Source organism: Cherax quadricarinatus, chromosome 4 (genome assembly GCF_038502225.1).
Source record: "Cherax quadricarinatus isolate ZL_2023a chromosome 4, ASM3850222v1, whole genome shotgun sequence".
NCBI lineage: Eukaryota > Metazoa > Arthropoda > Malacostraca > Decapoda > Parastacidae > Cherax > Cherax quadricarinatus.
This window is the reverse complement of record NC_091295.1, coordinates 39,657,443-39,683,168: the sequence shown is the minus strand read 5'-3', so window position 1 is coordinate 39,683,168 and position 25,726 is coordinate 39,657,443. Positions and strand designations below refer to the sequence as shown.

The 25,726-nt window shown below is 43.9% G+C and overlaps 1 protein-coding gene across 1 annotated transcript in view; it reads right to left on the bottom strand.

Moving 5' to 3' along the window:
* Positions 1–7,284: 7,284 nt before the first annotated feature.
* The window catches only part of LOC128684568 (uncharacterized), a 247,377-nt gene continuing 228,935 nt past the window's right edge, over positions 7,285–25,726 (bottom strand). Inside the window, exons 7-10 of the mRNA XM_070095846.1 lie at positions 15,201–15,284; positions 10,885–10,989; positions 9,967–10,173; positions 7,285–9,485 (exon numbers count right to left, since the gene is read on the bottom strand). Coding sequence (XP_069951947.1) covers positions 8,758–9,485; positions 9,967–10,173; positions 10,885–10,989; positions 15,201–15,284 — 1,124 coding nt within the window. The 3' untranslated portion in view covers positions 7,285–8,757. The remainder of the gene's footprint in view (positions 9,486–9,966; positions 10,174–10,884; positions 10,990–15,200; positions 15,285–25,726) is intronic.

Here is a 25,726-nt window from a genome sequence, read left to right as displayed (position 1 = left end):
TGTGTACGTCAGGCCCATACTGGAGTATGCAGCACCAATTTGGAGCCCACACCTGGTCAAGCACGTCAAGAAGTTAGAGAAAGTACAGAGGTTCGCAACAAGGCTAGTTCCAGAACTCAGGGAAATGTCCTACGAAGAAAGGTTGAGGGAAATCGGACTTACGACACTGGAGGACAGAAGGGTCAGGGAAGACATGATAACGACATACAAGATACTGTGTGGAATAGATAAGGTGGACAGAGACAGGATGTTCCATAGAGGGGACACAGAAACAAGGGGTCACTACTGGAAGCTGAAGACTCAGACGAGTCACAGGGATGTTAGGAAGTACTTCTTCAGTCACAGAGTTGTCAAGAAGTGGAATAGCCAAGCAAGTGATGTAGTGGAGGCAGGAACCATACATAGCTTTAAGACTAGGTATGACAAAGCTCAGGAAGCAGAGAGAGAGAGAGAGAGGACCTAGTAGCGATCAGTGAAGAGGCGGGGCCAGGAGCTGAGTTTCGACCCCTGCAACCATAATTAGGTGAGTACACACACACACAAACACACACACACCCACCCACCCACACACACACACACACACACACACACACAGCCTACATATATGTCCACATAGGAATATACACATGTACATACATGAAAGACGATGCCATAGTTAGATATAACTGATGTTGACACACGAGACCGCCCTCACGTGTTAACACAAGAGCTATGAATCGACCCCTGCAACCACAAATAGGTGAGTACACATACACACGCCCACATGTTCAGACATGTGAGTGTACACAATGAGAACGCTCAGGTGTTTGTGCAGGGGCCGAGTCTCAGCTCCCGGCCACGGCAGGGCTGCCGGTAATCATTATAAGGAGAAAATATTGACGGAATAAATATTTATTTAATGAGAGAGTTTCGCCCGTGTGGGTAGGAGGGGAAGGGGGGCGAAAATACGTCTTTAAATAAAAATTTAGTGTCCTTTTATTTCTCTCATGTTACGCTTGCATTTCCTTCATATATGTAGTCAAGTGTTGTGTGATGATTTCTTCCCATGCTCGTACACGTGTGAGTAAACATGTGCGTACACAAATACGTAAACGTGCGCACACGCATGCGTAAACGTGCGTATACATATGCGTAAAGATGTGCGTACACGTGTACGAATAAACCACGGAAGAGACATTGATTCGACCCGTGGTCCTGGCAGGTAGCAAGCTGTAACACTAAGCCAGGAAGCTTACAATAGGGAGAGTTAACAGACAGCACGTTTGTGACCTGTCTGCCTCAGAGCTGTCACCCGACTGTCTCTTCTCACAGCCCCAGAGGCTTTCACGGTACATCTGTTCCCATACCCCGTCCCCTCAACGCCATACAGTCTATATATATAGTACATGCCAGGACCCTGGTTCGATTCCCTGTCCATTCTTCCAATTATACATTGACAGTCGTTTATTAAGACTCACACATTTGTATGTATATTACTGGGTGTTTCACTCGTAGGAGGCCCCGAGTCGGTATTCTCGTAGTTGCAACCGTCTTGTACTTGTAGTAAACGATGATTCGGGGCCTCCTACGTGTAAAATGCCCAGGTAGGCCATCATATATATACATTCTGAATGAGACAATATCCGTTCTTGGAGGTAATAACCTGCACTCAGCTGTTACATTATTAACTGGATCGTTTCCATAAGAGATTATGTACCAACCATTACAAATATAATAGTACCACAATAGTACTATACAACAGTAGATAGTACCACAATAGTACTATAAAACAGTAGATAGTACCACAGCAGTACTATGCAGTAGTCGATAGTACTACAACAGTACTATATAACGGTAGATAGTACCACAGCTGTACTATACAACAGTAGATAGTACACAACAGTACTGTACAACGGTAGATAGTAAACAGCAGTACAATACAACAGAAGATAGCACCACAACAGAGTACTATACAACGGTAGCTGGTTCCACAACAGTACTATGAAGTAGTAGATAGTACCAAAACAGTACTATACAACAGTAGATAGTACCACAACAGTACTATGCAAAATTAGATAGTACCATAACAGTACAACAGTAGGTAGTACCATACCAGTACTATACAACAGTAAATAGTACCACAGCAGTAGATAGTACCATAGCAGTATTATGCAACAGTATATAATACCATAAAAGTACTATACAATAGTAGATAGTACCATAAGAGTACTATGCAACAGTAGATAGTACCATAGCAGTATTATGCAACAGTATATAATACCATAAAAGTACTATACAATAGTAGATAGTACCATAACAGTACTATGCAACAGTAGATAGTACCATAGCAGTACTATGCAACAGTATATATTACCATAACAGTACTATGCAACAGTAGATAGTACCACAACAGCACTATACAACAGTAGATAGTACCATAGCAGTACTATACAACAGTAGATAGTACCATAGCAGTACTATATAGCAGTAGATAGTACCATAATAGTACTAAACAACAGTAGATAGTACCACCATGATAGGAGAGACACAATCTCCGTGCTCTTATACTCTCGTATATTTATAATAGAAAACGTGGAGTTGAGGGGATGACTAAGCGGACACTAAACTAAAATACCCTCATAGGGCTGCATTATAATGTTTGATGATAGCATTTTGATAAGGCAACTTATTTGTTCCTTGACGATGCAACTTATGACTCTGCGTTAACATCATTATACATTAAATAACAAGAATAACAGTGATAACAACGTCAATAAGAATAAATCACAGATATGTCAAGCAGCAAGTGCACTTAATGTATATCTGTACATGAAAAAAAAGTTTTATTTTTATTTTGTGAATCAGTGCTCCCGTGAAGATGCAAAATTTTTATACACTGCTTTCGCTTGTCTTGTGTATTCGCTGTTGGATATTCCTAAGCTGTCAGTGTATATACACTGAGAGGAGTATGTCGCGAGTTCTAACTGGGGGGGGGGAGGGGTGAGGATTAAGACAGGATTTTAATCTGGAGGTTAAGCCAGAATTTCAGTCTGATGCGGGAGGGGACTTTTAAGCCAGGATTTCAAAATGGGGAGTTTAAACCAGGATTTTAATTTTTTTTTTATATTTTTTTTTTTAGCCAGGATTTGAATCTAGTAGGCTCGGGAAATCATAAGATGCTGAAAAAATCGTCATTAAAAAAAAGAATTCATGTGAAATTTCTGAAAGTGTCGTGTTTCCATGGCCACTGAGCAATAGTAAAAATTAACCATTAGCTGTCATTTTTTATTTGTCCCCGGGGGGCTTAGGCCCCCATAGCCCCCACCCCCGTTGCTGTGCCACAGATATCTCAGTATATATACACTGAATTCTTGCTTTAATCCCTGTTTAAGGAAGTAGAGTTGATCCTGACGACGGTGTACGGGTAAAACATACGTGGCCTTCGATGACCCTCATGCGGTCGATAGGCTTCAAACCTAACAAACTAACCTAAGCTATAACGTATCAGTTTGTTATGATTAGATTTGTACCTGAAGTCAAATTAAATTTCGGCACCGGCACTCAGAAAATAATAATTGATAATAGGAGACAGGGAGAGTATTAACATACATTAAATTATATACATTAAAGTGTCTCATGGTTAGCTGGAAAGGATGAGAATGTGGAGGAATGTATAATGTATCTTCATTCAACACAGCGTTACATGCAGCAGCTATCAGCAGGTGAAAGCTTACAGCTGGTGGCTGATAGCACTGATGTAGGACATGTACAGTACACAAGGATGCACACAAGGATGTACACAAAGATGTACACAGGGATGTACACCGCAAGGGTATGTATATCTCTCAGCATTTTTTAAAGGTAAATGTTCATATCAGTCCCTATTTCAGGGATTAAAGTCTCTAAGTGGTGGTTTACAGGTGACATGCAGCCTTGATCACCCTCGTGTAGTCGATAGGCATTAAACCTATTAAATTAACAGTTTACAATACTCTAAATGGAATGAACCTAAATGATAAGATACAGTTAGGAGAAAGCACAGATATGATACAGTTTGGAGAGAGTACAAATAAGAAAACTACAGTTAGGAAAGAGTACAGATAAGACTACAGTATAAGTGCAGATAAGATACAGTTAGGAAGGAGTACAGATAAGATACAGGTAGGGAAGAGTACTGACAAGAAGAATGCAGTTAGGAGAGAGTACAAATAGGACTACAGTCAGAAGAGAGTACAGATAAGATTAGAGTTAAGAGAGAGAGAGAGAGAGAGAGAGAGAGAGAGAGAGAGAGAGAGAGAGAGAGAGAGAGAGAGAGAGAGAGAGAGAGAGAGAGAGAGAGAGAGAGAGAGAGAGAGAGAGTAGAGTGAGTGTAAGCAGAGAACATGTCTCCATCACAGTTACCAGAGAGTGACAGGGGAGACTGGGAGAGGTTTCGTGATAACAAGTTGTAGGGCGAGACACTTGTGTATACTTCAAGACATTTATTAAGGGACACATTTCGCCACCGGTGGCGGCTCCATCATTGGGAATGATGAAGACACTCCTGGTGAAACGTTTCCTTTAATAAATGTTCGGGACGGTACGCCAGTGTCAAGTTCCACTGGAAACTGAGCCAGTGGAAGATATAACGCACGTTGTGGAACTAGGCTTTCACTGCGGACAACGTTTCGCTCTGTGTAGTGGCTAAAGTCTATGCAGAGCGAAAAGTTTTCCCGATAAAAGCTTCCGTTACCTGTGTTTTTGTCAGCATCTGGATGCAAATGAGTTAATTACTGAGGCAAAACAAAACAAATACCTGGGCAGTGTCATTATGAAGGTTAGGCGAAACGTACTGGCAAGTCTCCTAAACATGTGTTGCCCATATTCACCTAAATAGGTACTTGGGAGTTTGTCGGCTGGTGTGGGTGGCATCCTGGAGGGTGTAAGTGTACCTTAGCCAGGGCTGGGCTTTGGAATAAGCTGAGGCAGGATAGCAGCTCTTATCCCCTGAATGAGCTGAGGCAGGATAGCAGCTCGTATCCTGTAAATGAGCTGAGGTAGGATAACAAATCTTAGTCTGTAAATGTAACTCTTTAAAAACCCAAAGAAAAAAATACTCGAAAACAGGGGTTCTTAATTTTTTTTTTTTTACAATTGATCCCCCAAGTGACTTGCCAAATAAGTCCCCGATCCACCATGAAGCCTGGCCACAGACCGGGCCGCGGGGGCGTTGACCCCCTGAAACCCTCTCCAGGTATACCACCTTCCCCAGACTGATGAAACCATTATCATTTTAACCAGTCCTATTAGGTACCCGTATGGCTTCAAAAAAAATAATGTCACAACAGCTTGACTTTACATACCTGGAGTTTACCTGGAAGGTATTCCGGGGATCAACGCCCCGGTGGATCAAGGCCTGATCAACCAGACTGGTACTACTGGCCGCACGTACACATGGACAGTTAAGAACAGAACAGCTGATTTTAGTCTAACAACAACAATGATTTTTTTGGGTAAAATTGTTCCGAGATCGAGTCCCATGCCTCCATTATTTGGTTCCCACGCTCCCAAGGGGGTGTGGATACCCCCCCCCCGCCTGGTTAAGAACCCCTGGTCTAAAAGGTGAATTGAAAAAGGCTTACTGTACTTAGTCTGGAGTGATTATAATATGGAATTAACATGAGTGTTTCAAAAACTGATGTGGATAATCCAAAACCACCTGAAGTGGATATTCTGAAAAACAGAAATGGATATTCCAACAAGAGACGAGGATATTGCAAAAAAAAAAAAAAGAAAAAAAAAAAGAAGTGGACGTTCCCCCCAAAAAACAGTAGTGGATATTAAAAAAAAAGTGAATATTTAAAAACAAAGTGGACATTCCAAAAAAAACAGAAGTGGATATTAAAAACACAGAGGTGGATATTAAAAAGAACAGAAGTGGATATTCCAAAAAAAAGTGAATATTAAAAAAAAAACACAAGTGGATTAAAAAAAAAATATACAAAAAACACACAAGTGGATTAAAAAAAAAAACAGAAGTAAATAGTATTATAAAAAAAATGGATATCCCAAAAAAGCAGTGGATATCCCCCAAAACAAATGATATCCCCCAAAACAGAAGTGGATATCCCCAAAAAACCTAAGTGGATATTCCCCAAAACAGAAGTGGATATCCCCCAAAACAGAAGTGGATATCCCCCCAAAAACAGAAGTGGATATCCCCCAAAAAACAGAAGTGGATATCCCCCCAAAAACAGAAGTGGATATCCCCCCAAAAACAGAAGTGGATATCCCCCCAAAACAGAAGCAGGTACTAAAAACAAACGTTTTTATCCCAGAACCAAAATCAGATATTCATAACAGCTTGACCAGCCAATTAAGAGGCAAATAAATGATGCGTTGAAACACAAGTGTGAAGGAAGAACGAAGCAGCGGATGAAAGACCAGAACGATGCTGGATCGAAGGAATTGATGAAGAGGAGGAAGAAAAACGGCAAACAACTTTAGTTGATGCTCGACACTATAGGAAGAAGAGAATTAATATTTTACTGAATAGGGAAAGTAAATATAAAGAAAATCTTTACGGAAATCAGAAACCTGTGTTGGGGTTTTATTGTGTCTACACTATTTTTGTGTGTATGCAAATATGTCATATTTACGTAGAATAATATACAATACGGTGATATTTTATGCAAAAATCTTAACCTATTTTACAACAATCTTATTTATGTTTTTTTTATCAAACTTAATCATTACTTCGTTTTAATTTAAACTAAGGAAAAAGTGATCATTACCTTCACAAAAGAGGGGGCTAAAATAATTGAAAATTCTGGCCTAGACTCTTAGTATAATGATTAATATCATTGTATAAGTTGAGCTTTAGTCGTCTATAACGTAAACTGATGATGATCAACATTTGAACTGACTCTAACAAAATAATTATATATGATTGAGACAAGCAAAAGCAGTAGTATTTGTATATCTTACCGGGACATACGTTGTCTTACTGGGACATACGTTGTCTTACTGGGACATACGTTGTCTTGCCGGGACATACGTTGTCTTACCGGGACATACGTTGTCTTACCGGGACATACGTTGCCTTACCGGGACATACGTTGTCTTACCGGGACATACGTTGTCTTACCGGGACATACGTTGCCTTACCGGGACATACGTTGTCTTACCGGGACATACGTTGTCTTACCGGGACATACGTTGCCTTACCAGGACATACGTTGCCTTACCGGGACATACGTTGTCTTACCGGGACATACGTTGTACGTTTACCGGGACATACGACATACGTTGCCATACGTTGCCTTACCGGGACATACGTTGTCTTACCGGGACATACGTTGTCTTACCGGGACATACGTTGTCTTACCGGGACATACGTTGCCATACCGGGACATACGTTGCCTTACCGGGACATACGTTGTCTTACCGGGACATACGTTGTCTTACCGGGACATACGTTGCCTTACCGGGACATACGTTGTCTTACCGGGACATACGTTACGTCTTACCGGGACATACGTTACGTCTTACCGGGACATACATTACGTCTTACCGGGACATACATTACGTCTTACCGGGACATACATTACGTCTTACCGGGACATACATTACGTCTTACCGGGACATACATTACGTCTTACCGGGACATACATTACGTCTTACCGGGACATACATTACGTCTTACCGGGACATACATTACGTCTTACTGGGACATACGTTACGTCTTACCGGGACATACATTACGTCTTACCGGGACATACATTACGTCTTACCGGGACATACGTTACGTCTTACCGGGACATACATTACGTCTTACCGGGACATACGTTACGTCTTACCGGGACATACATTACGTCTTACCGGGATATACGTTATATTGCATAGACAAGCGTGCAGGGCAAGTTTTCTTTGGCAAAAATTCTCTTTTTCGTAGTTCGCATGGCTGTCTTAAACTCTACATGTATATATACTATGTACAGCGTATGAAGATTTATCTGTAAAAGCTAAAAAACAAATTGAAAGGCAGTTGTTTTGATCAGTATTATGAAGTAACACCAGCTATGGCTTTGCGTGTTGACAAACTCAAATGACTCGGTTAAGATATCTTCCCAAGGCAATCTGTGCCGTGGTTATCAATAATGTATCGCTAAGCCTTCTAACAAGCTATTAAAATGTGCTACCAAGACACATAACGTGTCCCCTTGTGATTACCTAGCAAGCTTCTCTCTGATAATAGCAGCATATACCTCCACTTTGTTTTGCTGCAGATATCTGGGTGATAACGACTGCATTCATCTGCAGTGTGCATGACCTTAAAAAAGGAGTGAGAAAGAAAATATTTACCAAAAAAAGTCTTGCCTCTGGAGACCATGGGGAGAGGCTCTAGCTTGGCACATTTCAGGCACATAATAACAGTATTTTCGATTATAACAACAGTAGAAACAGTCATTAGGAATTATCACATCTCTCACAACGTCCTCATGTCCTCATTTTTTCCATTCTAGACAATTTCCTTCTGGCTGTTAAAAATCCCTGTTGAACAACAGAGAATAGAAGAAGATACGATGCCAATTTTCAAGCAAATATATTTTTTTTTTTTGCAGTGAAGATATTTTGAAAGATTATCTATAATTTGATTGTAAAAAATGTCACGAATGAGCACTATTAATCTAATCTTCCAACTAATATTCACTAGCGAGCTGTAGAACCACAGCATAAACAGTTCACTGTCCCTGAAGGATTTTTAAGGATCATCTGCGTCTATATCTGGAAAGTCCTTCAGTAACGCATAGGACTGAGAGCATAATAGTTCAGGCGCCCGTGTTCAGCATCAGGTATCTCGAAAGGAAGTTTCAAGTCTATATTGTGCTTGTCCACTCCCGGTTGTGTTTGATCATCACTTTGATTACTGTGAGGTTCCTCTTTTCCACCATTTTCTCTCCAACTGCTTGGAAGAGTCGGCTCTGGGTGGGACTCAGAATCTACAGAGTCAAACGATTCACTTCTTATAGCATCAGGATCAGAACTTTCTGAATTTGTCCCATCAACCCACCGACCTGTATCCCTTCCAAATCGAGATCTTTTAGTATTTGAGGAACCTTTGGGACTTAAACCTAAGAAACTCACAGCATCCAGATCAGAGGAAGGTGTCCCTAGGTCACCCCTTTTTAATTCTATCACTTCGGTGTGTTCCCCGTCCCCCACCTGAGAGCTGTGAGGCTGGAGCCAATGTCTGGAGGCAGCCTCCTCATCCCCACCGTCACCCTCTGAGGTTTCATGTATAACACTTGATTGAATGTCCGCTGGTGACACTGAGGCTCTGGTCCGTAACCTGAATTTTGGGGGGCAGCATGAAGCCTCAGGTATTATGCTGAGCGAACTGGAAACTCCTGCAGGATTCACCCGGGATGAAGCCCGCTTACGAGCTTCCCTGCCGAGGCTCGCGCACCTGTTGATCACCACCTGGAGCTCTTCATCTGGAGTTGTGATGAGAGATGCAGTGTGACCTGTGAAAACAAGAATAATTAAAATGGGAATTAGTCAACCGTTTATCTTGGTTGCAAATTACGCGATCGAGAGAAGAGGATAAACAGTGACTAAACACGGTGAATGGCATGCAAGTTACTCAGTCTGTTAGGGCAAGTAATCACTGCTAAATCTGGCCAGTAACTGACAATATGAACATTATAACAGAACTTCACTTGGTTAACAGGACTTTGACAACGACACGACCTGCTGTTGCTAAAAAAAGATTTTTGATAAAAAAAAGGCCGGCTGTTTTTAACAGAGGATTTTGATAACGACGGAACCGGCTGTTTCAAACAAAGTATATACCATTCCATTCCCAAGCACAAGATCAGAATGATACATACTAACTCTTTTAATTATTTTTTTTAATATTGTGATAATGTTACAGCACTCAACCTTGTGTTTGCAGATCTCTAAAACTTTCGCAAATGATACAAAGAATATTGTTGCAGTGCTGACCGAGGAGGTGAGCAGCGATGACCTTGGTAGCGTTCCGTCCCGTGAGTCTTGGCGGCTGGGCGGCCAAGAGACCCATCGCCCGCTCCGCCGCCCTCCCGTCCACCTCCTCCAGGCTAGTGACTCCAGGCAGCTCCCCAAGGATCTCCGCCGCTAGGGCGCGGGTGTTCAGGGGCAGCACGTTCTCCTTGAAGGCGTGTTCTATATTCCCTGTGGGCAAGCGACATTGTTTGGTAATATGCAAGCCTCTATGATGGAGGAATGACTTGGGAAAATAGCAATGGAAGGATTGTAAACAAGTTGGGAAAAATAGTAATGGAAGGATTGTAAACAACTTGGGAAAATAGTAATTTAAGGATTGTAAACAGCTCATTGAAAGGAGCTGGAGTTCTAACCTACGGCAAACTAGCTCTTAAAGTAGCATGTCAGGAAAATAACATGGTTGTTAGCATGGCATGAGGCATAGTCTACTCAACTATTATGTTAAGGTTCAGTAGTGCTGTGTATGAATATTTCAATTCGGACAGTATTATATATATATATATATATGTATATATAAGTATATATATATATATATATATATATATATGTATATATATATATATATATATATATATATATATATATATATATATATATATACATATATATATATATATATATATATATATATATATATATATATATATATATATATATATATATATATATATATATATATATATATATATATACCTAACAATTCGCAAATAGGCGAAATAATTTCCAAACATTATCTCTATCCACAGCAGAACTCGAACCTGCAAACTTGGCATCAGAGTACACAACACGTAATCCACAACGCCAGACTCCAGACTGGAGTCTGGCGTTGTGGATATATATATATACACGTTAAAATAATGATGTAGAGATTAGACTGACCTGCAGGGGTGTAGTGGGCAACCACAATGATCTTGCCTGACCTGCTCCTCGCCCTGCCCACACCAAACTCTTGACTCTCCTGCCATACCATCTGCGTGAATGGACCTGCAAAGTGAAGGAAGGTGCTTAAGGGGAACGTACTTACAACTACCAACGTTAACAACTAACCCAGAAAGTGAATAACTGATGCGATGTTTCTCTCTCCATACTGGAGTCTGGAATCATTTTAAGAATGTTTACAAGTTAATGCTGACTATTAGGGATGTGTTGTTGTTGTTGTTGTTGTTGTTGTTGTTGTTGTTGTTGTTGTTGTTGTTGTTGTTGTTGTTGACGAATTATAAAGGCCAGATGCTTACTGAACTTTATTAAAGTATTGTTACTAAAGTTATAGGTAAAATACGTGTTTAAAGTGCATTTTTTAGGCAAAGTAAAATATAAGAATAAACAAAATGAGATTTAATAGAAGAAATGCAGTGGAGTGGAAGTTAAGAGTGGAGTTAAGAGTGGAAGTTAAGAGTGGAAGATAAGAGTGGAAGATAAGAGTGGAAGTTAAGAGTGGAAGTTAAGAGTGGAGTTAAGAGTGGAAGTTAAGAGTGGAGTTAAGAGTGGAAGTTAAGAGTGGAAGATAAGAGTGGAAGTTAAGAGTGGAAGTTAAGAGTGGAGTTAACAGCGGAAGTTAAGAGTGGAGTTAAGAGTGGAAGTTAAGAGTGGAAGATAAGAGTGGAAGTTAAGAGTGGAAGTTAAGAGTGAAAAGTAAGAGTGGAAGATAAGAGTGGAAGATAAGAGTGGAAGTTAAGAGTGGAAGTTAAGAGCGGAAGATAAGAGTGGAAGTTAAGAGTGGAAGTTAAGAGTGGAAGTTAAGAGTGGAAGTTAAGAGTGGAAGATAAGAGTGGAAGTTAAGAGTGGAAGTTAAGAGTGAAAAGTAAGAGTGGAAGATAAGAGTGGAAGATAAGAGTGGAAGTTAAGAGTGGAAGTTAAGAGTGGAAGATAAGAGTGGAAGTTAAGAGTGGAAGTTAAGAGTGGAGTTAAGAGTGGAAGTTAAGAGTGGAAGTTAAGAGTGGAAGTTAAGAGCGGAAGATAAGAGTGGAAGTTAAGAGTGGAAGTTAAGAGTGGAAGTTAAGAGTGGAAGTTAAGAATGGAAGATAAGAGTGGAAGTTAAGAGTGGAAGTTAAGAGTGAAAAGTAAGAGTGGAAGATAAGAGTGGAAGATAAGAGTGGAAGTTAAGAGTGGAAGTTAAGAGTGGAAGATAAGAGTGGAAGTTAAGAGTGGAAGTTAAGAGTGGAGTTAAGAGTGGAAGTTAAGAGTGGAAGATAAGAGTGGAAGTTAAGAGTGGAAGTTAAGAGTGGAGTTAAGAGTGGAAGTTAAAAGTGGAAGATAAGAGTGCAAGTTAAGAGTGGAAGTTAAGAGTGGAAGATAAGAGTGGAAGTTAAGAGTGGAAGTTAAGAGTGGAAGTTAAGAGTGGAAGTTAAGAGTGGAAGATAAGAGTGGAAGTTAAGAGTGGAAGTTAAGAGTGGAAAGTAAGAGTGGAAGATAAGAGTGGAAGATAAGAGTGGAATTTAAGAGTGGAAGTTAAGAGTGGAGTTAAGAGTGGAAGTTAAGAGTGGAAGATAAGAGTGGAAGTTAAGAGTGGAAGTTAAGAGTGGAGTTAAGAGTGGAAGTTAAGAGTGGAAGATAAGAGTGGAAGTTAAGAGTGGAAGTTAAGAGTGGAAGTTAAGAGTGGAAGTTAAGAGTGGAAGATAAGAGTGGAAGTTAAGAGTGGAAGTTAAGAGTGGAAAGTAAGAGTGGAAGATAAGAGTGGAAGATAAGAGTGGAAGTTAAGAGTGGAAGTTAAGAGTGGAAGTTAAGAGTGGAAGTTAAGAGTGGAAGATAAGAGTGGAAGTTAAGAGTGGAAGTTAAGAGTGGAAAGTAAGAGTGGAAGATAAGAGTGGAAGTTAAGAGTGGAAGTTAAGAGTGGAAGATAAGAGTGGAAGTTAAGAGTGGAAGTTAAGAGTGGAAGATAAGAGTGGAAGTTAAGAGTGGAAGATAAGAGTGGAAGTTAAGAGTGGAAGATAAGAGTGGAAGATAAGAGTGGAAGTTAAGAGTGGAAGTTAAGAGTGGAGTTAAGAGTGGAAGTTAAGAGTGGAGTATAAGAGTGGAAGTTAAGAGTGGAAGTTAAGAGTGGAGTTAAGAGTGGAAGTTAAGAGTGGAAGATAAGAGTGGAAGTTAAGAGTGGAAGATAAGAGTGGAAGTTAAGAGTGGAAGTTAAGAGTGGAAGTTAAGAGTGGAAGTTAAGAGTGGAAGTTAAGAGTAGAAAGTAAGAGTGGAAGTTAAGAGTGGAAGGTAAGAGTGGAAGTTAAGAGTGGAAGGTAAGAGTGGAAGTTAAGAGTGGAAGTTAAGAGTGGAAGTTAAGAGTGGAAGTTAAGAGTAGAAAGTAAGAGTGGAAGTTAAGAGTGGAAGTTAAGAGTGGAAGTTAAGAGTGGAAGTTAAGAGTGGAAGTTCAGAGTGGAAGGTAAGAGAGGAAGTTAAGAGTGGAAGGTACGAGAGGAAGTTAAGAGTGGAAGTTAAGAGTGGAAGTTAAGAGTGGAAGTTAAGAGTGGAAAGTAAGAGTGAAAGAGTTTCGTTTATCTTACACTACGCTAACACCACCACCACCTAACACCACCACCACCTAACACCACCACAAACATCCACACATACATAACTCCACCACCCATATATATAACACCACCACCCATAAATAACACCACCACTCATACATAACACCACCACCCATAAATAACACCACCACTCATACATAACACCACCACCCATAAATAACACCACCACTCATACATAACACCACCACCCATAAATAACACCACCACTCATACATAACACCACCACCCATAAATAACACCACCACTCATACATAACACCACTACCCATAAATAACACCACCACTCATACATAACACCACTACCCATATATAACACCACCACCGATATATAACACCGCCACTCATACATAACACTACCACCCATACTCACCCTGGCTGGCTTACTCACCCTGGCTGGCTTACTCGCCCTGACTGGCTTACTCACCCTGGTTGGTTTACTCACCCTGGCTGGCTTACTCACCCTGGCTGGCTTACTCACCCTGGCTGGCTTACTCACCCTGACTGGCTTACTCACCCTGGCTGGCTTACTCACCCTGGCTGGCTTACTCACCCTGGCTGGCTTACTCACCCTAACTGGCTTACTCACCCTGACTGGCTTACTCACCCTGACTGGCTTACTCACCCTGGCTGACTTACTCACCCTGGCTGGCTTACTCACCCTGACTGGCTTACAAACCCTGACTGAGTTACTCACCCTGAAAGGCTTACTCACCCTGGCTGGCTTACTCGCCCTAGCTGGCTTACTCACCCTGACTGGCTTACTCACTCTGGCTGGTTTGCTCACCCTAGCTGGCTTGCTCACCCTGACTGGCTTACTCACCCTGGCTGGATTACTCACCCTGTCTGCCTTACTCACTCTGACTGGCTTACTCACCCTGACTGGCTTATTCACCCTGGCTGGCTTACTCACTCTGTCTGGCTTACTCACCCTGTCTGGCTTACTCACCCTGACTGGCTTACTCACCCTGGCTGGCTTACTCACCCTGACTGGCTTATTCACTCTGGCTGGTTTACTCACCCTGACTGGCTTACTCACCCTGACTGGCTTACTCACCCTGCCTGGCTTACTCACCCTGGCTGGCTTATTCACCCTCACTGGATTACTCACCCTGACTGGCTTACTCACCCTGGCTGGCTTATTCACCCTCACTAGATTACTCACCCCGACTGCCTTACTCACTCTGACTGGTTTACTCACCCTCACTGGCTTACTCACCCTCACTGGCTTACTCACCCTGACTGACTTACCCTGACTGGCTTATTCACCCTGACTGGCTTACTCACCCTGACTGGCTTACTCACCCTGGCTGGCTTACTCCCCCTGACTGACTTACTCTCCATGGCTGACTTACTTACTCTGACTGGCTTACTCACCCTGACTGGTTTACTCACCCTGACTGGCTTACTCAACCTGACTGGCTTATTCACTCTGGCTGGCTTACTCACCCTGGCTGACTTACTTATCCTGACTGGCTTACTCACCCTGACTGGCTTACTCACCCTGACTGGCTTATTCACTCTGGCTGGGTTACTCACCCTGGCTGGCTTACTTACCCTGGCTGTTTTACTCACCCTGACTGGCTTACTCGCCCTGACTGACTTACTCACCCTCACTGGGTTACTCACCCTGGCTTACTTGGCTGGCTTATTCACCCTGATTTAATTACTTCGGCTGGCTTACCCTGACTGGCTTGCAGAACATTCTGTGGCTTGTTGAACTTGTACTGTCTCACACTGCTGTACCAGTAGGCCGCCACCTCTTCTCCTGGGGAAGCAATATCGATATTGTCAGCATGTTGTTCTCACGGTTAGTTTACCAGGCCTGTAGATCTGCTGCAGTGTTAATAGTACACCTCCCGATCCTGGCACAGTAGGCCTACTGCAGTGATAATAGCCAGTCTTTCTCTAGCCTCTCTCAGTAGGCCTACCGCGTGATAGAGGCTTAATCCTCAATCCAGTAATCCAGATACAAACATTCTAGCATCCCGGGTTATCTCAGCAATTATTATTATTATTGTTATTATTATTATTGTTATTATTATTATTATTATTATTATTATTATTATTATTATTATTATTATTATTATTATTATTATTATTATATTCTTATTCTTATTACTATTATTATTATATTCATGTACAAGCGGTAACTCTGTAGGGGTGCTACAGCGCCTGGGTCATGGGAAACTTAAGAACATAAGTACATAAGAAAGAAGGAACACTGCAGCAGGCCTACTGGCCCATGCGAGGCAGGTCCAAGTCTCCTACCGGCTTAAGCCAATGCACCCAACCTAGTCAGGTCAGGTCACATTCACTTAAGGAAGGAACACGACAACTGACCTAGTAGCACAAGCTAATCAGGTCCAACTCACACCCACTCACACCCACTCATGTATTTATCTAACCTATTTTTAAAACTACACAACATTTTAGCCTCTATAACTGTACTCGGGAGTTTGTTCCACTCATCCACAACTCTATTACCAAATCAGTGCTTTCCTATATCCTTCCTGAATCTGAATTTTTCCAACTTAAAACCATTGCTGCGAGTCCTGTCTAGGCTAGATATTTTCAGCACGCTATTTACATCCCCTTTCTTTATTCCTGTCTTCCATTTATACACCTCAATCAAATCCCCCCTAATTCTACGCCTTTTTAGAGAGTGCAGATTCAGGGCCCTCAGTCTATCCTCATAGGGAAGGTTTCTGATACATGGGATCAACTTTGTCATCCTCCTTTGTATGTTTTCCAGAGCATTTATATCCATTCTGTAATACGGTGACCAGAACTGAGCAGCATAGTCTAAATGAGGCCTAACCAAGGATATATAGAGTTGAAGAACAACCTGAGGACTCCTATTATTTAGGCTTCTTGATATGAAGCCAAGGATTCTGTTAGCGTTATTGCGAACACTTACGCACTGTTGTCTTGGTTTCAGATTACTGCTAACTAGAACTCCTAAATCTTTTTCGCAATCCGTAATATTAAAATCTACATTATTTAGTTTATATGTGGCATGGTTATGGTCCTGTCCAACATTTAGAACTTTGCATTTGTCTATATTAAACTGCATCTGCCACTTCTCCGACCATTGCATCAGTCTATTCAAATCTTCCTAGAGTGCTCTAATGTCCTCGTCAGAATGAATTCGACGGCCTATTTTGGCGCCATCGGCAAACTTGCTTATGTCGCTCTTTATGCCCTCATCTATGTCGTTTCTGTAGCTTTTGAACAACAGGGGCCCAACACTGACCCCTGTGGAACACCGCTCGTGACGCTTCCCCACTCTGATTTCTTCCTATTTATGCAAACTCTCTGCTGCCTATTTGTCAACCATGCCTCTATCCAGGAAAAAAATTCTCCTCCTATTCCATGTGCCTTAATTTTCCTCAATAGTCTCTGATGTGGGACCCTGTCTAAAGCCTTACTGAAGTCCATATACACAATATCATATTCATTACCATGATCTACCTCCTCAAATACCTTAGTGAAAAAAGTTAATAAATTCGTAAGGCAGGAACGCCCCTTTGTAAAACCGTGCTGAGATTCGTTGATTAATTTATGCTTTTCAATGTGGCTACGAACTGCCTCGGCAATTATTGATTCCATAAATTTTCCCACTATGGAGGTTAGGCTTATTGGTCTATAGTTCGAAGCTAAGGACCTGTCACCTGCTTTGAAAATTGGTATCACATTTGCCATTTTCCACTTATCTGGCACCATGCCAGTCTGTAGTGATATGTTGAAAAGATTAGCCAAAGGTGTGCTAAGCTCCTCTTTACATTCCTTTAGAACCCTTGCAAACAGTTCATCAGGACCTGGGGATTTGTTAGGTTTTAATTTATCTATTTGCCTAAGGACCATGTCACTTGTGACCCTAATCGTGAATAGTTTATTATCGTCTTGATCTACATAATTTATTATTTCTGGGATATCGCTAGTATCTTCCTGTGTAAAAACTGAGAGGAAGTATGCGTTAAAAATTCTACACATTTCCTTATCACTGTCAGTGAGCTGAACCGAGTAACTTTTGAGTGGGCCTATCTTGTCCCTGATCTTACTTCTATATACCTGAAATAATCCTTTTGGGTTAGTCTTCGATTCTCTTGCAACTTTAACCTCAATCTCTTTTTGTTTTCCTTATTCCCTTTTTTATTTCTCTCTTTAACTGAATATATTGATTTCTTAATTGCCCTTCTCCTCTTTTGAGTTGCCTATAGATGCCTCTCCTTTGACTAATTAGATGTTTTAATCTATTGTTCATCCATTTAGGATCATTTTTGTTTGATCTGATTTCCCTATTTGGAACTAAGTTGTCTAGCTAGAACTATGCCCTGGAAAACATCATATCGGCAATCATCACCACCTACCTGACCCATAGTCAGATCATTCCAGTTCAGCCCACCCAAGTAATTTTTCGGTCCTATGAAATCAGCCAAGTGGAAGTCAGGGACAGAGACGTGATTGCCATTATTAGGAGAATTCCATGATATATTAAAACTGGGTGATTTGTGATCACTTTCCCCAAGCTCATCATTAACCTCAAGATTATTAATTAGTGTTTCCCTGCTGGCAAGAACCAAGTCATGCAGGTTATTTCCTCTAGTTGGTTCTGTCACAAACTGTTTTAAAATACAATCCTGAATCGTATCAAGAAAGTCAGCTGACTCTAAATTTCCTGTCAAATTGCTCCAGTCAATCTGTCTATAGTTGAAATCTCCCATTAGCACAACATTTTCGTATGTAGATGCCTTACGAATTTCGTCCCATAGAAGTTTACTGCACTCCCTATCAAGATTTGGGACCCTGTAAATCACACCCAAAATTAGTTTTTCACGGCCCTCGAGAAGCTGCAACTAAACAGATTCAGTGGATGAAGCTTCTAATTTTATATCTTGTCTAACACGACAATTTAAATGGTCTCTGACATACATCGCTACTCCAGCACCCTTCCTGTTGACCCTGTCAGTGTGGAATAATTTATAGCCTTGTATGTGACATTCAGAAGGCATCTCTGTATCTTTCAGATTGAGCCAGGTCTCTGTTATAGCAATAATATCTAAGTTTCTTGCACTTGCAATTAATCTTAGCTCATCTATCTTGTTTCTTACACTCCTGCTATTAGTATAGTAAACTTTAAGGGAGCTAGTCCCTCGCTGCCCTCTGCTGTCCCCCTTTGTTTGCTGACCTGATCTATTGTCTTCATAACTTCATGATGAATGTCTTTTATACATTTACTGTTTTCAACCCTAGTGTTGCAACCTGCCTGTTTCCCACACACACCCATACCTCTATCTTCTATCAGTTTAAAATCTTAGGCATTTCAGCAATGGCCCTCTCAATCGAGTTTCCAAGTGCTACCACCCCTGGCCCAGAGAGATGTACCCTTGCATACATATCATGTTTGCCATAAAAGTTGTCCCAGTTGTCAATGATTGGGATTGCAAGTTCCTTGCAGTATCTGTCTAGCCAGCAATTTACACCAATTGCCCTAGACACCCATTCATCGCCCACTCCCCTTCTAGGCAAGATGCTACATATGATTGGGACCCCTCCCTTAGACTTAATTAAATCTATAGCTGACCTGTACTTATCTAGCAGCTCTTCTCTCCTACCCTTCCCAATATCATTTCCACCAGCACCGAGACAGATAATGGGCTTGTTCCCATTACCTGACATGATATTATCCAACCTGTTACTATGTCACCAACACCAGCTCCAGGAAAGCACACTCTATCTCTCACCTTCTTATTCCTATTACAGAAAGCACGGTCCATATATCTTACCTGAGAGTCACCAACCACAAGAATGCGCTTACCTTTATCAGCAGGGACAGTAGTGCCCTTCCCTTCACTGGCCACTGAAGTACATTCATCCTGAAGAACAGAGAAGCGATTTCCTACCTTCAAATCTCCACTCTTAACTTTCCTTATTTTGATCCTCCTCCCATTACTAGGAACCACTCGCCAATTGTAGCAGGTGCTGGACTGCACCCCACTGCTGGTAGCCGTTACTACCATCCCGCCTACAGCCTCCTCGCAGCGAGTGACAGACTGCACCTCACTGCTAGAAGCCTCATTCCTCTCAACCACTCCAGCCACCTCACACTCACTCCCAGACCCATTGAGGTGGACCTTCAGCCTCTTAATCTCCTTCTGGAAAAGCAGGATTTCCTCCTTCAACACTCCAACCTCAGATTTTAAAACCGTGCAAATGCAGCCCATGGCTTTGTAACCGTCCGAGGAACAGGAATGTGGCACCACTTCCTTGGACTAAGAGCCTTTTGGCAGCAACGAGAGGACCTTTTCAAAAGGGTGCAAGTGACAGCAGAGCACAACACCAGGGATGAGAGTCCAGCAGAAGGAAGTCGTGTTACAGTGACTGCTGGTAAACAGCGATGAGTGACCAGCGGAAGTCTTGTGTTACAGTGACTGCTGGTAAACAGAGATGAGTGACCAGCAGCAGGAAGTCTTGTGTCACAGTGACTGCTGGTAAACAGCGATGAGTGACCAGCAGCAGGAAGTCTTGAGTCACAGTGACTGCTGGCAAACAGCGATGAGTGACCAGCAGCGGAAGTCTTGTGTCACAGTGACTGCTGGTAAACAGCGATGAGTGGCCAGCAGCGGAAGTCTTGTGTCACAGTGACTGCTGGCAAACAGCGATGAGTGACCAGCAGCGGAAGTCTTGTGTCACAGTGACAGCTGGTAAACAGCGATGAGTGGCCAGCAGCGGAAGTCTTGTGTCACAGTGACTGCTGGTAAACAGCGATGAGTGGCCAGCAGCGGAAGTCTTGTGTCACAGTGACTGCTGGTAAACAGCGATGAGTGACCAGCAGCAGGAAGTCTTGTGTCACAGTGACTGCTGGTAAACAGCGATGAGTGACCAGCAGCAGGAAGTCTTGAGTCACAGTGACTGCTGGCAAACAGCGATGAGTGACCAGCAGCAGGAAGTCTTGTGTCACAGTGACTGCTGGTAAACAGCGATGAGTGACCAGCAGCAGGAAGTCTTGTGTCACAGTGACTGCTGGCAAACAGCGAAGAGTGACCAGCAGCGGAAGTCCTGTGTCACAGTGACTGCTGGTAAACAGCGATGAGTGACCAGCAGCAGGAAGATTGTGTTACAGTGACTGCTGGTAAACAGCGATGAGTGACCAGCAGCAGGAAGTCTTGTGTCACAGTGACTGCTGGTAAACAGCGATGAGTGACCAGCAGCGGAAGTCTTGTGTCACAGTGACTGCTGGTAAACAGCGATGAGTGACCAGCAGCAGGAAGTCTTGTGTTACAGTGACTGCTGGTAAACAGCGATGAGTGACCAGCAGCGGAAGTCTTGTGTTACAGTGACTGCTGGTAAACAGCGATGAGTGACCAACAGCGGAAGTCCTGTGTCACAGTGACTGCTGGTAAACAGCGATGAGTGACCAGCAGCGGAAGTCTTGTGTCACAGTGACTGCTGGTAAACAGCGATTAGTGACCAGCAGCAGGAAGTCTTGTGTCACAGTGACTGCTGGTAAACAGCGATGAGTGACCAGCAGCGGAACCCTTGTGTCACAGTGACTGCTGGTAAACAGCGATGAGTGACCAGCAGCGGAAGTCTTGTGTCACAGTGACTGCTGGTAAACAGCGATGAGTGACCAGCAGCGGAAGTCCTGTGTCACAGTGACTGCTGGTAAACAGAGATGAGTGACCAGCAGCAGGAAGTCTTGTGTCACAGTGGCTGCTGGTAAACAGCGATGAGTGACCAGCAGCGGAAGTCTTGTGTCACAGTGACTGCTGGTAAACAGCCATGAGTGACCAGCAGCGGAAGTCTTGTGTCACAGTGACTGCTGGTAAACAGCGATGAGTGACCAGCAGCAGGAAGTCTTGTGTCACAGTGACTGCTGGTAAACAGCGATGAGTGACCAGCAGCAGGAAGTCCTGTGTCACAGTGACTGCTGGTAAACAGCGATGAGTGACCAGCAGCGGAAGTCCTGTGTCACAGTGACTGCTGGTAAACAGCGATGAGTGACCAGCAGCAGGAAGTCTTGTGTCACAGTGACTGCTGGTAAACAGCGATGAGTGACCAGCAGCAGGAAGTCCTGTGTCACAGTGACTGCTGGTAAACAGCGATGAGTGACCAGCAGCAGGAAGTCCTGTGTCACAGTGACTGCTGGTAAACAGCGATGAGTGACCAGCAGCAGGAAGTCCTGTGTCACAGTGACTGCTGGTAAACAGCGATGAGTGACCAGCAGCAGGAAGTCCTGTGTCACAGTGACTGCTGGTAAACAGAGATGAGTGACCAGCAGCAGGAAGTCTTGTGTCACAGTGACTGCTGGTAAACAGCGATGAGTGACCAGCAGCAGGAAGTCTTGTGTTACAGTGACTGCTGGTGAACAGCGATGAGTGACCAGCAGCAGGAAGTCTTGTGTCACAGTGACTGCTGGTAAACAGCGATGAGTGACCAGCAGCAGGAAGTCTTGTGTCACAGTGACTGCTGGTAAACAGCGATGAGTGACCAGCAGCGGAAGCCTTGTGTCACAGTGACTGCTGGTAAACAGCAATGAGTGACCAGCAGCGGAAGCCTTGTGTCACAGTGACTGCTGGTAAACAGCGATGAGTGACCAGCAGCGGAAGTCCTGTGTCACAGTGACTGCTGGTAAACAGCAATGAGTGACCAGCAGCGGAAGCCTTGTGTCACATTGACTGCTGGTAAACAGCAATGAGTGACCAGCAGCGGAAGTCTTATGTCACAGTGACTGCTGGTAAACAGCGATGAGTGACCAGCAGCAGGAAGTCTTGTGTCACAGTGACTGCTGGTAAACAGCGATGAGTGACCAGCAGCAGGAAGTCTTGTGTCACAGTGACTGCTGGTAAACAGCGATGAGTGACCAGCAGCGGAAGTCTTGTGTCACAGTGACTGCTGGTAAACAGAGATGAGTGACCAGCAGCGGAAGTCTTGTGTCACAGTGACTGCTGGTAAACAGAGATGAGTGACCAGCAGCAGGAAGTCTTGTGTCACAGTGACTGCTGGTAAACAGCGATGAGTGACCAGCAGCGGAAGTCTTGTGTCACAGTGACTGCTGGTAAACAGAGATGAGTGACCAGCAGCGGAAGTCTTGTGTCACAGTGACTGCTGGTAAACAGAGATGAGTGACCAGCAGCGGAAGTCTTGTGTCACAGTGACTGCTGGTAAACAGCGATGAGTGACCAGCAGCGGAAGTCTTGTGTCACAGTGACTGCTGGTAAACAGCGATGAGTGACCAGCAGCGGAAGTCTTGTGTCACAGTGGCTGCTGGTAAACAGCGATGAGTGACAAGCAGCGGAAGTCTTGTGTCACAGTGACTGCTGGTAAACAGCAATGAGTGACCAGCAGCTTAAGTCCTGTGTCACAGTGACTGCTGGTAAACAGAGATGAGTGACCAGCAGCAGGAAGTCTTGTGTCACAGTGACTGCTGGTAAACAGAGATGAGTGACCAGCAGCAGGAAGTCTTGTGTCACAGTGACTGCTGGTAAACAGAGATGAGTGACCAGCAGCAGGAAGTCTTGTGTCACAGTGACTGCTGGTAAACAGAGATGAGTGACCAGCAGCAGGAAGTCTTGTGTCACAGTGACTGCTGGTAAACAGAGATGAGTGACCAGCAGCAGGAAGTCTTGTGTCACAGTGACTGCTGGTAAACAGCGATGAGTGACCAGCAGCAGGAAGTCTTGTGTTACAGTGACTGCTGGTAAACAGCGATGAGTGACCAGCAGCGGAAGTCTTGTGTCACAGTGACTGCTGGTAAACAGCGATGAGTGACCAGCAGCGGAAGTCTTGTGTCACAGTGACTGCTGGTAAACAGCGATGAGTGACCAGCAGCAGGAAGTCTTGTGTCACAGTGACTGCTGGTAAACAGCGATGAGTGACCAGCAGCAGGAAGTCTTGTGTCACAGTGACTGCTGGTAAACAGCGATGAGTGACCAGCAGCGGAAGTCTTGTGTCACAGTGACTGCTGGTAAACAGGGAAGAGTGACCAGCAGCAGGAAGTCTTGTGTCACAGTGACTGCTGGTAAACAGCGATGAGTGACCAGCAGCAGGAAGTCTTGTGTCACAGTGACTGCTGGTAAACAGCCATGAGTGACCAGCAGCGGAAGTCTTGTGTTACAGTGACTGCTGGTAAACAGCGATGAGTGACCAGCAGCAGGAAGTCCTGTGTCACAGTGACAGCTGGTAAACAGCGATGAGTGACCAGCAGCAGGAAGTCCTGTGTCACAGTGACTGCTGGTAAACAGCCATGAGTGACCAGCAGCGGAAGTCTTGTGTTACAGTGACTGCTGGTAAACAGCGATGAGTGACCAGCAGCAGGAAGTCTTGTGTCACAGTGACTGCTGGTAAACAGCGATGAGTGACCAGCAGCGGAAGTCTTGTGTCACAGTGACTGCTGGTAAACAGCGATGAGTGACCAGCAGCAGGAAGTCTTGTGTCACAGTGACTGCTGGTAAACAGCGATGAGTGACCAGCAGCAGGAAGTCTTGTGTCACAGTGACTGCTGGTAAACAGCCATGAGTGACCAGCAGCGGAAGTCTTGTGTCACAGTGACTGCTGGTAAACAGCGATGAGTGACCAGCAGCAGGAAGTCTTGTGTCACAGTGACTGCTGGTAAACAGCGATGAGTGACCAGCAGCGGAAGTCTTGTGTCACAGTGACTGCTGGTAAACAGCGATGATTGACCAGCAGCGGAAGTCTTGTGTCACAGTGACTGCTGGTAAACAGGAAGAGTGACCAGCAGCGGAAGTCTTGTGTCACAGTGACTGCTGGTAAACAGCGATGAGTGACCAGCAGCAGGAAGTCTTGAGTCACAGTGACTGCTGGTAAACAGCGATGAGTGACCAGCAGCAGGAAGTCTTGTGTCACAGTGACTGCTGGTAAACAGCGATGAGTGACCAGCAGCGGAAGTCTTGTGTCACAGTGACTGCTGGTAAACAGCGATGAGTGACCAGCAGTGGAAGTCTTGTGTCACAGTGACTGCTGGTAAACAGCGATGAGTGACCAGCAGCGGAAGTCTTGTGTCACAGTGACTGCTGGTAAACAGCGATGAGTGACCAGCAGCGGAAGTCTTGTGTCACAGTGACTGCTGGTAAACAGCGATGAGTGACCAGCAGCAGGAAGTCTTGTGTCACAGTGACTGCTGGTAAACAGCGATGAGTGACCAGCAGTGGAAGTCTTGTGTCACAGTGACTGCTGGTAAACAGCGATGAGTGACCAGCAGCGGAAGTCTTGTGTCACAGTGACTGCTGGTAAACAGCGATGAGTGACCAGCAGCAGGAAGTCTTGTGTCACAGTGACTGCTGGTAAACAGCGATGAGTGACCAGCAGTGGAAGTCTTGTGTCACAGTGACTGCTGGTAAACAGCGATGAGTGACCAGCAGCGGAAGTCTTGTGTCACAGTGACTGCTGGTAAACAGCGATGAGTGACCAGCAGCAGGAAGTCTTGTGTCACAGTGACTGCTGGTAAACAGCGATGAGTGACCAGCAGTGGAAGTCTTGTGTCACAGTGACTGCTGGTAAACAGCGATGAGTGACCAGCAGCGGAAGTCTTGTGTCACAGTGACTGCTGGTAAACAGCGATGAGTGACCAGCAGCAGGAAGTCTTGTGTCACAGTGACTGCTGGTAAACAGCGATGAGTGACCAGCAGTGGAAGTCTTGTGTCACAGTGACTGCTGGTAAACAGCGATGAGTGACCAGCAGCGGAAGTCTTGTGTCACAGTGACTGCTGGTAAACAGCGATGAGTGACCAGCAGCAGGAAGTCTTGTGTCACAGTGACTGCTGGTAAACAGCGATGAGTGACCAGCAGTGGAAGTCTTGTGTCACAGTGACTGCTGGTAAACAGCGATGAGTGACCAGCAGTGGAAGTCTTGTGTCACAGTGACTGCTGGTAAACACGTCATTTTATGACTGTTGATCACGCAGTTGCGCTTCTGATGAACACGAAGTGGAATTCTGATGTAGAGAAAGTGGGATTCTAAATGTGTCAATATTTTGTAGATATTCTTTCTTTGTTTATGAATTTGATTTCTTTGTGTACAAAGCTGCTTTCTCTGTGTATAAACGGGCTTTCTCTGTGTAGACCGGGTGGAAGCCGGTGGTGGGCAGGTGTGGTGGGTGGGTGGGTTAGCGGTGGGCGTGGTGTGGGTGCTACCTGCTCAGCCCGGGGACCAGTTCCACCTTCAAGACCGCGCCTTAAAGACTCAAG